Source organism: Gracilinanus agilis, chromosome 1 (genome assembly GCF_016433145.1).
Source record: "Gracilinanus agilis isolate LMUSP501 chromosome 1, AgileGrace, whole genome shotgun sequence".
Taxonomy (NCBI): domain Eukaryota; kingdom Metazoa; phylum Chordata; class Mammalia; order Didelphimorphia; family Didelphidae; genus Gracilinanus; species Gracilinanus agilis.
The window spans coordinates 77,772,692-77,787,320 of NC_058130.1; the positions used below are offsets into that span (position 1 = coordinate 77,772,692).

Genomic DNA, 14,629 nt, shown 5'->3' on the forward strand with positions numbered 1-14,629 from the left:
ACAACTGGTCATGTCAAAATGTGGATCTTATTGTCTGTGTTTCATCTTAATTCCCTGCAAACTGAAACCTTTAAGAAAAAAATTACCTCAACTAAGCAATTTTGAAGGGAATTGAATGTACTTCGGAAATGCCAAATGAGATACTAACCTTATGTTAAATAACAATTTTTAGGAATTCAAAGAAAAAAAATGCCAGGCTCTTTCTCTTTCCTTCACAAAAGCCTTACAACCAAAATGAGCAGAGAACGAATAAAAGGGAGGCAAGCCCAGTGTCCTCACACAATGTTTTCAGCTCTTCCTCTGAAGAGGGATTAAAGTTCAGCCAAGTTCTGTCTTTAAGTTTCCCCCCCAAGCTTTTGCCTCCTCAGAGGTTGAGATGGTTTGGGACTGAAACAGGTTTCAGCTCTGTTGCAGCTACTGCTGAGATCCTGCTAGATAATGCTTTCTCCCTCTCTAGAACTGGGTTTATCTGAGCAGAAGAGATGTATTTTAGAGATAAAGGCAACTTCCTCTAACTGCTGATTAGATAAGCAGGCTCAGTATCCGTATTCACAAGCCACACAGCTGAAGCCCCCTGCTCTTCTCCCTCCAATGCAGCCAAAGCTCTTTCTCTTTCCATTCCGACAAAGCAGGGGGCCTCGCATTTTCTTGTGTAACGCTCTCCACGCTGGAGCAGAAGATGGTGAACAACACACGTTTGTACTGCATCCAGGCTGAACGCAGCAAGGCCACAGTTTCAGAAAGGGCCCGAGTTAGCGGGAAAGCCAATGTATGATATTCTTACAAACTTTCAATTCTGCTGGGAGACTTCACTACTACTGAGTAAAGGATTTTTACCAATTCCACTGAATAGAGCAGAAAAAAAAAATGTGCCGGATGTTCACTCTATCCATTCCCTGTTTTCCCCAGAATGAAATCTTGAAATCTTTTCCTTCTGTTTTCTTACTCAGTGACAGATCCAATTTTAATCTAAAGCAACGGGAATGGGAATACCTGGGTCTTCCAGGGCTGTCGGAAGCCCACTGTAGAGAACCATGAGCTTTCGTCAATGTTAGCTGGCGAGACGGGACCAGCAGCGGCAAAGTTCTAGAATGGGGCAGTTTATCAATAGTTAAAGCAACGCCCATCACAACACAACATCACTTCGCTGGGCAGGATATGTAGAGAAAAGATGGGATTGGAGAGGTTCCCCAAGACATTGCAGTGTAAATGACAAGGTAAAAGGGCCACCTTGTGTTACAATAAAGTTCAAATATATATTATAGATAACACAGACATCTACATCATTTCTTTGATAAAGCTACCAATGGAGAATAATTGTTCGGTGACATAGAAAATTCTCTCGGGTACAGAGAGGCCCAGCAATTTATCCAGGGTGCCAGAGTCCGTATGTATCAAAGGCAGAACTTGAAACCAGATCTTCTGGTCCAGAGGCTAGCTATTGATCCAATAAGTCATAGTTCCTCCCATAACATACATGTAGACTCACCACAATAACTTACTTTTATATGAATTTAAAATTTAGAAAGCATTTTCCTTATAACAATCCATTTCAAATTTCCCAAATTAATAACTAAGGAAACAGTCTAAGAAAAGTGAAGTGTCTCATTGAACAAGATTACCATTTCTTAGCTGAACCACAACCTCTACTAAATTCAGGGGTTTTCCTCCCTTACTACACCACTGTACCTTCATCTATATTATCCTACTTAAAAAAATAATTTCCTTTTGTATTCTCATAGAAAAATGTTGCATCCTTGTCCTCTAAAATCTGGGTCATTGTTATTTATTTTTTCATTGGTACTTTCATTTAAATCCACTATTCTTAAAATGACTAATAAAATTATCTTTCCTCTCTACCACTGTGATATTAATTATGTTCCTATCACTAAAATATTTTAGCATCTTCACATAGAACTTATACTTCAAAAATATTCATTCCCTAATTCATGTGGTCATCTCTCCCAGTTCCTTCTTTTCTTTTGACATCTTCCTTTGAAACAATCAAGTAAACTTTTCAGGCTTCTTGGTCTCTTTCTTTTTTTTCCCTTGGTCTCTTTCTTTAATCCAATTCAATAACCAAATATTAAATGTTTATTATGTACTAGACGTTGTGTAGAGGAAGACAGAAATGATCAGCTCCTGCCCTCAAAGAGCTTCCATTCTAATCAAAAATCTTTGCTTCCATTCCTTCCTACATGGGATACTTAGTTCTGGAAAGAATTTTAGTTAACATATGTGAAGTTAACATGTAACTTCCTGCCTGTGGTTCATTCAGTGTTAACCTCTAAAATCTATTATTACTATTTTTTAAAGTAAAGCCATCTCCTAAAGAGGGCAGGTTCTTAAACAATTCCAGGCAAAAAAAAGATAGACAAAGAAAGCAAAGAAGTCTTCTACCCAAAACACTTGACAGAAAGAAGAAACAGAGACTGCTGAAGGTGGACAATGAATTGAAGTTTTTGTTTTTAGATGAACAATTTCTTTATGAGTTTAAGAAAGTAATAGCTCCTTAGTTATTCTAACCTCAATCAAAAAAAATTTTTTTTCTAATTGATCACTATTTCTACGCTCAATCCAACAGTTCTCAGGATAAATATAGGATAAGTATAGATTCTACATTCATATTATCAATATTATAAAAGATTAATTAATTTAGAACTAAAAGAACCCCCTAAAGGGTCACCAATTCTATCTTCATGGTTTTAGAGAGTATCACACAAAAACTAACTTAGATAAATGAGAATCTACCTTTTTTAACACTAAGAAAAGAGATTATTCAGTCACAAATAGTAAACTTTTCATTTAATCAAACCCAGTTCAATCCAGTATTTACTGAGTGGTCACCTCAATCTTGAACAATTAACTTTTGCTGTTAGGCAATTCTTTGCCTCCGCTGCGAAACCATCACACTGTGGCATATGCCACCTTATTTTCTTGTGCAGACTTAGCTTAAGACAGGAGACAATGAGGCATCTTCCTTTTTAACAACCATCCTCCCAGCCTGCCTTTCTCCATAAGGCATAAGTAAATGGTTTGTTTGACCTTTTTTAAGTCTTTTATTTTTCTTCATTTAATGGATCTTGGACTCCACACTTGGTTTCCCTACTGAACTTCTTTTCATTTGAGTCCAGATTAGAACAAAGTACTACATACATTTTACCAATCCCTATTATCCATCAATTAAATCCCCTCTCTGATGGCTTTCCCCAAGAAGGCATGAGCACACACTAACCATCAGGACCACTTTAGTGATTCTAATCCCCAAACTTCAGTGCATTTATCTAAACAAGGCAAAACTAATGCCCAAGTACATTATATTGATCATATTATATCCTCTGTTTTTAAAGATGTTGGTGATTGTTAGACACAGGTCTCTGCTCCAATATTTGTCTGGGTTAATCTGCCATATAATTTTAAGGGATATTCCTAGCCTTTCTTAAGAAATAGACTGGTTTATTTCCATCAAAATTCAAGACTTTGTCCAATTTTTTCACATGCTTTCAATCTTATTGCAATTACCCAATTTTCCATGAGATTGTTAAAAAATGACTACCAGTTTCTTTGAAATGACTGCAGTCTTCCTAATATCAAGATGCATTATATTGATCATATCCTCTACAAAGAAAAAAAAAACCATACCTTCTGTTTTAAAAGTTGCTGGTGATTGTTAGACACAGGTCCCTTCTCCCATATTTAATCTGTCATATAATTTTAAGGGATATTCCTAACTTCTCTTTAAAAAGACATGCTACTGATTTATTTCCTTCAAAATTCAAGACTTTGTCCAATTTTCTTCACATACTTTCAATCTTATTACATTTACCCAGTTTTCCATAAGATCTTTAAAAATGACTACCAGTTTCTTTTAAATTACTTTGGCCTTATAAATGACCTCACTGAGTTATCAGTGAAATCTGTGGGTGTCCACTGGGTCACCATGTACACAGCAACTTAGTTTTCCATTCTCCTAATTTTTCTGTTGTCTTTGGTTCTTTGTTCATATGATCACAAAATCAGAATTTAAATCTGTAAGTGACCTTAGCAGCCTACTCTCTCATTCGGTAGATGAAGAAACAAAAGCTCCAATGTTTAAATGATTTGCCAATAGTCACATATCTAGTAAGTTTAAAAGAAAAGACTGGAATTCCAGAACTTTGTTTAGATAAAATGAATCTCTAACCTTTTTGGTATCATTTGTTAACAATTTTCTCTCCCTCAGAGTGAGAAGTAGTTTTCTTTTTTATATTAAAATATTAATTTTCTATTTCCTTTTGGTTTTGCAAACTGAATCACGGGATTTTAGCAATTTTCTATAATCTGACAAATCCTTGCTGTTTTTTCATAAGAATAATGACTTATATTTTCATTGCACTTAAAATACAAAGTACTTTTGCCTTCATTATCCATTTTATTCTCATCATATTCTTGAATGCTAGGTACAAGAAATGATAAAAGTGTTATTTCTCTCATTTTACAGGCGAGGAAATTAAGATGTGACTCACCTTTGGGTTCAAAAACTGACTTCACAAGCATAGCCTAGAAGAGGCATCATAAAATGAAAGCAGTTTGTCAGAAAAAGATTTGAAGGTTTTGGTGGTCTACAAGTTTAACATGAGTCAGCAGTGAATTGCTCATATGATCATGGGTATTCTGTTAAGTTCTGTGTGTCTCATTAATTCATTAATCCATTAATAAGGACATGGATAATAAGCATAATGAGAAACTAAACAGTTTTCAGAAGAACCATGATGGCAAAGGGCCTTCAGACAATGCTGTATAAGAATCTGTTGAAGAAATTAAATTTCTTCAATCAGTCAAAAACTAATAAACATTGATAAAATGGCTGACATGTGTCCAGCAACATAACGGGCACTTGAGATACAAATACAAACACAAAACAATCCTTACCCTCAAAAAGTTGACATTCTAATGAGAAAAGTGGACTTAGGGTGAAGGTTGGGGGAAATATGATAGCTATCTTCAAGTGTAAGACAGAGCTATCTTCAAAGTGGAATGAGCTTCCTTTGGAGAGAGTGAATGCCACTCACATTTACTCAAACAGAGGCTAGATGACCATTTGTTGCCATTATATAATTATAATGGGGATTCCTTTCAGGTATGAGTTGGACTACTTGGTCACTAAGATCCTTTCCAATTAAAAAAAAAGCAAACTGGTGATTTGCTAAAAGCTCATCCAGCTAGTAAATTTGGAAGTTATGGATCAAACCCAGGTGTTCAGTAGAAGGGAAAGAAGTCTATATTTGAAGGTAGAAAATTTGGGTTCATAATCTGGTATGCCTCTTATCATTCAAAAACTTTCTTGCACTATAAAATGAGAAAGTCAGATCATCAAATTCAACTCAACTCCATTTCAAATATATTCTCAATTCTAAACCCTATATTCTAGGAGGGATATTAATATTAATCTCACTGATTCTATAATTGTTTTCTATTTTATTTCATTATATGGTAGAAAAAATTAATAGATCTTAATATTTTGCTGGACACTGGAATTTTAAAAAGATATCTGCACTTAGTTTACCAGATTTCTTTTTTGAAATGCTTGTTCTTACCAATCTTATTTCTTATAAATTAGTTTCTTTCATTGACTTCTACTTCTGCTGTTTTTCTCTTATTCTTATTATATTCTTCCTTCGCTTCTTCACTTACTTCCTCAACTTCAAACTATCATTTCCTCCTATTTCCTCCTATTCTTGGTTTCTTTCCATATATCTGCCATCCATGATTTTTTTTTGGTTTGCTTGCTATAGACTCCAGACTTTATTTTCTCCTATCATTCCATGTATCCAGAGACCCTTTCTGCTCTGAAAATAGAGTTTAAATATTATTTTCTTTATAATATCAAATATGGACATGTCTAAAGGGACAAAAAAATCACAGGATGAGAAAGTGTGATTGAACTGCAATCTCCAAAGGTAATATGCATAATAATGGCTCCATCAACACTGTTGTTACTTTAACCATTATTTTTTAAAAAAAAGGAAAAAAGTGAAGAAGGGGTATCCAGAAATGTTTTTAATGTTCAAAACCTGATGATCATCTTTATGAAAACTGAGTTCCTGAAAGACTGAGCAGAATGAAACTATTAGGCATAATTGACTTGCATTGGTTCAATAGCACTAAAAAAAACAAAGTCATTTCTTAAAATTTCAAAATCAATGAAAAAACTAGCTGGTCTTGAATTGTGACAGCAAACTTCCATGATTAAAGCAAATTCCAACAAATGAATATGCTCACCTGTATTTTCACTGGATCTTTACAAGAGTTGTCATTCCAATTACTTAAAGGCTAGAAAAGCAGAATTACTCTTTAAGGATTTCATAAAATGGATTTAGATATCTGAAGAGATAGAATTTAGATCTGTGATTTCCTTAGGTTATGTGACTCTCAGGTGAAGAAATTCTACTAATGTTGAATTCTTCTACAAAGTTGAGTTGTAGAGTTAGTTAAAGCAGTGGTATCAAATATCCCACCTCCTTGCTACACATGACCCATAACACTCCTGGGTGCTGTCTAAACCAGATTAAAATGTTAAATTTGGGGAAAATGTAATGAAATACTTGAAAATACAATAAAATACAGATAATGTTAAGAGATGTCTTTCTAGGTTAAAATACGTCCTATAGGGAGATCTTTATGTATGTTTTAGTGGTGCCCCCCACTCCAATTTTTCTTTGAGTTTTTATATCTCTGATCTAGAGAGCTGAAAGCTTAAATGACTAACCCAGTCACATAGTCCTTTGAGACAGAAATGGACCCAGGTCTTCCTGGCCAGCTTTGTCCAAAGAAAATATATAAAATAGGGCATAGGCATTAGAACATGGGAATGCCAATGAGAATCACTAAATTAAATTAGCTACTTCAAATAATATCAAGACCTCCTAACTCTGAATTGTATAATTTTAAAACTATGTATGTCTGTGCTTGTGTGTGTGTGGGAAAAGTTGCCACTACTAGGTATATGGACACACACACACACACACACACACAAGTGTGGTCTATTCTAGTGGATAGCTAAAGGAACTTAAGTTAGGAAAAGCTAATTTTAAGTCCTGCTTGAGACACTTTAAATTTGTGTGATCACAGGCAAATCACTTCATTTCTTTGGGACTTAGTTTCTCCACCCTCCAAATGAGGGGGGCTGGATTCAATACCCCATAACCATGCTGGTGAACCTATGACACCCGTGCTGGAGGGGGCTACTCCCCTCCACCTCTCCACCACACCCGAGATCATTTCTCACATCACCCACTCTGCCCAGCAGCTAAATAAAAGCACTTCCTCCCTCCCTAGTCTGGGGCAAAGAGGGGGGCTCCCATGCAGCTTGAGGGTTGCAGTTTGGGCACTCGGTCTCTAAAAGGTTTGCCATCACTATTCCATAAAATCCTTGACAGATCTAAATTTATGATATTATGAGATAAAATGTAAAAAGGTACTTAAATGGGCTTATTTATAAATGCCTACATCTCAGGTAGGTATTTTACTGAAGACAAGGTGATTCACATGTTTATTTGCTTAAGCTCCCTGCCCACTACTGCTAAACTTCCTTGAATAATTTCAGCAATCCCTTTAGTATGATGATTTATGATCAGAGACTGAACTAGAAGGAACCTCAGAGATCATCCATTCAAACTCACTTTATTTTTTTTTACAGAAGAGGAAACTTGGTCCCCAAGAGACTAAAAGATTTGATGAAGCTCCCAAGTACTCTGCATAGATGGAATCTGAACTCATGTCCTTTGACTCTGAATCCAGGATTCCTCCTACTGCAGCATTATGCCTCTTTAATGTTAGAATCATGGAACCAGCATTTTTTCCTAAGTCGTGAAAATATTTGCTATAATTCTGTCTCTGTTTGGTAGCAGAAGAGAAAGATGTCTGATATGTAATGAGTATATAGCTGCTTAGTTATTGCATTCTAAGGGATAAAAGAGAATATAGACAATTTTAGCTTTATGTAAATTTGCATTACACAAATTTGATTTTAAGTACAGGATCCACATTCCCCCCAAAACACCTATGTTAACTTTACAATATTGTGCTCTCTCTCTTTCTTTTTTTTTTGCCTATTGGCTAGTACTTGACCTCCCACCTCCCCTAAAAATCAAAACTAAAACAAACAAACAAAGAAAAAACCTCCAGGTGAAAACAAGAGGACTGGTGGAAAGACTTGGCGAGAGACTCTCAGGGCCAAAAAGAACACCTTTGCCCCACTCTGCTCTGGTACTGCATATCTATCCCTATGTGCCCTTGAACCATGTAATAGGTCCCCTCCCTCCACCTGAATTTCTGCCTCCTTTCCTTTCCCAAGTTCTTGGGCAAACTGGCATCGATTTAAAAATACTACAATGATAATCAAAGTTGGAATATTAAAATCTTCTATCACACCCTAATAAGATTTTCTACGTAGGCAGATGATCCACTATTACCACTCTGGCTTCACCTCAACCTAAAATCATCTGAACCAGGTTGGGTTTTTTGCTTGCACTTGCATGTGGTTCATTAGCAGTAGGAAGAAACGGATTCTCTTTGAGATGTTCATTTCATATCAGATGAGAAAGTGTTATAATATCCTAAGAAATTATTTCCATATGATATTCAAACCTCTTACCATTAGGTGATGTTAGTGATAACTTGCATTAAGTTTTGATCACTTACTCCAGTCACAAATTTCTCAAGTTTGCCTTTGTATGACCTCTAGTTCTTCAGACTTATGACCTCGAATCTAACACCTTCTGAAAAGTGTTCTATTACCTAGTGATGAGCTGCAAAGATTTTCCCACTGTGATTTAGGGTCCAAAAAAGTGCTACTTATATAAATCATATTTTTCAAAATCAAAATTGTCACTTGTATAAGTCACTTCCCAGATTGTACTCATGATTTCCACCCTACCCCCAACCCTTACACTGAGTGTTCTCTAAGGAAAAATGTTCTGATTTTTAATATTCTGATATCTAATATAAATAAAGCTTTGATCTTTGATTGCATGTATAGGCTAATTTGGAGAGAAGTTAGGCAATAGGAATGACTGTCCTTGGAAGGAGAGAAACAGAAGATTTTTTAAAAATTCAAATCTGTAATCATTTGTTTAAAAAAATGTATCATGAAAGCAGAATGTATAGCAAAGAGACTATCTTACCCAAAACTCTTTCATTCTTAGAATTCTGCTGTCCTCCTGAAGTGGTAGAAAGATCTTCTGGCACAGGCATAGGTTCATCTGAATCATCAGGTACATCACTTCCTGAAGGACTTTCCTTTCCTGAGAAGATAAAAAGTGGTCTCTCTTAGAATGGATGGCCATTGCCTCAAAGGTGGGCAATATTCCCAACGGCAAAGTCTCCCTGAGCTTCTGTCATGAAGAATTCACTGTGCAAAGTTCACTATGCAGAGTCATGGGATACTGCTTCCTTATTCTTAAGGACACTCAATTAAGCATCCCATAAAGAGAAGTTATGTTGGGTAGAAGTACCAGTGTCATAGCTTTTTCAAAGCTAACTTTATTATAATTCCTCTGTAATCCAATTTAATTTGTGGAACAAGAGTGGAAAAAGTGCCATTTAATCTGTCATCAAATTTCTTTCCTGTACATCTATGTTACTTTGCTCAAAACCTTATCTTTCAACTAGATCCTTATAGTATAGAGTATCTCTGAAATGAAAAAAGAAAAAAAACAAGGTTGCCTAGTTTAAGATTTCCAGATAATACTTAACAAAGAAGCATGCATGCAACATAACCTGTAAAAGTGTCAAAACAGCCCTGTTTATAAACTGCAAAGGTGTAGTCTAGATAGTATTAAGGTAATGTGTATTTAAAGAGTTGAGGGATCAATATCAGCCTGGAGAGAGGTCATCATGGAAGGCCATAGGATTCTCCTCTTGGTCCTACTCTGGTGAATATTTCTTTCACTGACTTGGAGAAGTTACAGATGGTATATTTATCAAATCTTCTGATGACATGAAGCAATTAGGGATACTTGATACATTGGATGAAAGAAACTTGAATAGTATATGAAAAAATGTTCTAAATCACTACTGATTAGAGAAATGCAAATCAAAACAATTCTGAGATATCATCTCATGTGAATTGGATTGGCTAAAGTAATAGAAAGGCAAAATGTCAAATGTTGGAGGGGATATTGGAGGAACCGTGAACTGATCCAACCATTTTGGGGAGCAATTTGGAATTATGCCCAGAGCCAGCAATATAATTTCTGGCTCTGTTTCCCAAGGAGATCAGGGGAAAAGCAGAAGAACATATATGTTCCAAAACATTTATAGCAGCAATTTTTGCGGTGGTAAAGAACTGGAAATCAAGGGGAAGTCCATTAATTGGTTATGCAAATTATGGTTTATGAATGTGCTAGAATACTACTATGCCATTAGAAACAATGAGCACTTTTTAAAAACTTGGAAAGATCTACATGAAATAATAAAGAATGAAACAAGTAGAACCAAGAGAACATTATATATAGCTTCAGAATTAATATTTGAGGATTAATTTGTGAACGTCCACCTCCAAAGAACAAATGGATAAATAGAAACACCAGACATAATTTATATATATATATATATAATTTTGTCAGGTGATACCTTCTACAGTGTGGGGAGGAAAAAAAGGGGCTGGGATATCTGGGAATAAATATATTAAAAGTTTTTATAAATTTTAAAAAAGAACTTGGATAAAAATATCCTGAATGACTAGAATAATAAACTGTCTTTTGTATAAAATTAAAACAATACAGGTAAATTTCAACACTTGATTTGAAAATAATGAGTTACTCAAGTATAGAATTATGGATATTTGTCTGAATCATGTGAAAAGGATAATAGGAATTTTAATTAATCATTCAAAAAGCACTGATGATGATGATGATGATTCTTTTTAAACCCTTCAAAACTTGATCTCTTCCTATCTTTCTAGTCTCATATTTTTCCATGACCCTGGTATTTTTGCTATTTGTTTTTTTTTTTTTTGCTTGAGAGAATTAATTGCCTGCATTTTCACTGGATGTTACCTATGCCTAAAATGCTTTTTTCTCCTTACATATACTTTTTGGCTTCTTTGCTGAAATTCCACCTTTTGCAAGAAGGCTTTCATGGTTTCTCTTTACGTTAGTGCCTCTTTTTGAGATTATTTCCAACTTATCCTGTATATTTCTTGTTTGCTTACAGTTATAAACAGGTTGCCTCAACTTGACTGTAAGCTCCTTGAGGGAAGGGAGCTTTTTTGTGTTTGTATTACCAGTACTTAGCACAGGGCTCGGCATGTAATAGATATTTAATAAATGCTTGTTGATTTTGTATATTAAGACAAGTTTTAACACTACATAATGGGTTGCATATTCATCATGGATTGAGAGTATGTTGGCCAAAAAAAGGGTATTGCAAACTTAGGTTGCCTCAATAGATGCACTCTGTCTTTTCCAAACAAAAGAGGCAAGAGTGCCCTGTGCCCTGGTCATACCATATCTCTTTCAATCTTTCTGCACACTATATTTTAAGAAGAAAACGGACAAGAAAATAAAACACACTCTAGGGAGGTCGACTAGTGTGATGAGGAAATACAAAATCATCCTAAAAGAGAATCAGTTGAAGGAACTTTAGATGTTTAAAATAGAGAAGATAATTGGAAGAGACACAAGGGATGCCTTCAAGTACTTGTAATAAAATATTCTCAGTTCTCTTCTCAGAGTTCATGTTGTTAAAAGGCAAAAGAAAATGTATTTGAATAAAAGGAAAGTGAAATGACCTAGATTCTACTCCTGGTGTGGCCATTTGCTTACTCTGTGACTATCCTTAGACAAGCCACTCATCTTCTGTGCCTCTGTTTCCTCATCTATAGAAAAGGAAACATAATATTTGTTCTGCCTATTCCATGGTAGTTCATTTGTTGAATTTAATTTGATTTGATTTGTGAGATTTGGTCACCTTATCTTACTTAGTTTGGAAGTACAGCAGCTCTCATGGAACTGACCCCAATACTAACAGGTAAAGAAGTTTTAATTTGTTCCATTTTCCCAACCTGGGCCATTATGCCCTTCTCCTTCTTAAACAAAAAGAAAACCCTTAGCTTCTGTCTTAGAATAGGGTTCCAAAGTAGAAGAATGGTAAGGATTAGGCAACTGGGGTCAAGTGACTTGACCAGAGTAACACACCTAGGAAGTGTCTGTTTGAACCAATAATCTGCCACCTCTAGGCTTGGTTCAGTATCTGCTGAGCCACCTAGATGCCATTCTTTGGGCAGCCTGATGGTCCTCCAATGCAATGGTTCACCATATCCCATAATCCTACTGTAGCTAAGAACATCTGAAATTACACAATTCAACAGTTTCAGCTTTCCTAGCTACAAGGACTATAGGGGTGCAGGAACCCGTTTGACACCACTGAATGAATTTTGAAAAATGCAATTCATAAACTAGAAAGTACTATGTATCAACTACTTTTATTTTCATAATTTACAATGGAGAGCCTTCCAGTACTCATAGTCATAGATTCCTCCAGACAGACTGACAGGATATTGAGCCAGAAGGGACCTTGACAGATATCTAGTTCTTCATTTTATTTTTTTTAATTCCCTTCATTTTATTTTTTTAACCCCTTCATTTTAGAAAAGGTGAGAAGAATGAGGCTCAGTGAGTGAAGTGATTTCCTTAAGGCACAAGGCTAACCCCACTTTATGCCTTTCCTCATGGTATAATATATAATAACAAAGTTGTAAAGTAAAGAAAGGGTTTGAATTCATTTTATCCTGTGCTTAGTTAATAAAAGTGGTTATAAGAGTTAGAGTTAGTTCCTACTTGAAGAAGAAAATATAAGATTTTCCTAAACAATTTCTGGGACTGCAGAAAATGATGTATGTGGCATGGAGAGTTTGGTGATAGAAGTGAGGAAACTAGATGTTTCAAAGTATAGTTGGCAGGAGTGAACTACCTGGATGATTGTCTAATTGTTCATTTCAAGAGTCTAGGCAGTTGTACTTTTAGAGATGATAAAACAAGTAAAGTTATGTCTAATCACATAAACGATAACCATTTTACCTGAAAAAAAAACATTTACATTCATTCATTCGGAAAGCACTGATTAAGTGTCTATTGCATAGATAGAACACAGTTGCTGGCATTACAGGAAACCTAAAAGAAGTGGCCAACAACATGGTAGAATGGGCACAGAAGAGATGGCTTCCAATTCTGGCTCTGGCATATGCCAGCTGGGTTACCTTGAGCAAGTCAACCTGTCTAAGCCTTAGTTCCTTGACCTATAAAATGAGGGAGCTGGACTAGATGATTTCTAATGCTTCATTAACTGCTAGATTTGGGAGAAAGCAACATGGTTCAGTGGAATGATCATTGGATGAGAAGTCTGATGCCTTGGATTCTAATCCTGCCTCCATTAAGCTGGTATGGTCTTGAACAAGTCACTTCTGGGTTTCCATTTTCTCACATGTAAAATGAATGTTGAACTAAGAACCCTTCAAGCTCTAAAACTTTTTACCTTAGTTAGATATTATATGAATTCTTTCATGATAAAAGCTGCAACTTAATTTGGGGTGTTTAAAATGCATGTACTTCAAACTAGCAAGGGACATAAGCACGCCCTCATTATCTTACCCCCAAACCCACCCTTCTAACAATGCATACATTCAAGTAAAGGGCTCATATTCTTCTGTTGCATGGTACTTTAATTTATTTTGTTAATTTTTTACCAATTTTAATGGAAGGATTATTTTTTGAAGCTGGAATGTCTTCAGACAAGATGTAAAGGTAATAATGGGCAAAGAATAGAAGAGCGCTCTAAATGGGAGAACAGAAAGGCACAGGAATGGATTATTTGATCAATTTGATTGGTTACTTGGCTTAAAACAAATAGCAAATTTAGTTGGCATTTAAAAGGGCTGGCACTACATTAAAGCAGTTTAGGTCTTCTGGTGACATATAATCATGGTAAATACTATAAGTAGGCCTAATTATCTGATATATATATATATATATATGTTTATTTTTAAATAACATTTTATTTTAACATAGTAAAATTTCAGAACACCTTTATTAAAGACTTACACAATGCAGTAAACTGTACTTGGCACCAAAAAATGCATCCTGTTCTTGAGGAGTTTATAGTCTATTTGTGTATAATAAAATGAAAATAGTAATAAAAGAGAATTAACACCTTATTGTAACTTTACAAAGTATAAAGGGTCTGTATTTATTTTCAACTAAAATAGTCAAATGATTTGAGAATATTTTAAACTAAAATAGCCAAATAACCTGAGAATATGAGAATAGGGAAAAGCACTGAATATTCCAGGATATGGAGAACAATTTTTTGTATTCTTTTAGCTGAATTACAACTGGTATATTTTCAGGAAAAAAGCATTATTGGGTCTATCTGGACATTCACAATGAGATGAATTGTTAAAGAAGGCTTAGGAGTAGGAAAATTTCCCAAGGAAAAGAAAAAAGCCAGAAAAAGTTGATTAAAAATACTTTTATGTTATTACAGGTTTGTTGTGATGTATATTGTATCTAGCAACTGTCACTTCTTTAAATAGAACTTAAAGAGCAAAAGTAGCTGAATAGCTCATAATTATCATTTAAATACAACATAA

General features: G+C 35.1%; 1 protein-coding gene across 1 annotated transcript in view; it reads right to left on the minus strand.

The window, feature by feature from the left end:
* Positions 1 to 14,629, minus strand: part of IKZF1 (IKAROS family zinc finger 1) — a 124,536-nt gene that overhangs the window by 80,972 nt on the left and 28,935 nt on the right. The window contains exon 3 of the mRNA XM_044671580.1: positions 9,165 to 9,284. Coding sequence (XP_044527515.1) covers positions 9,165 to 9,284 — 120 coding nt within the window. The remainder of the gene's footprint in view (positions 1 to 9,164; positions 9,285 to 14,629) is intronic.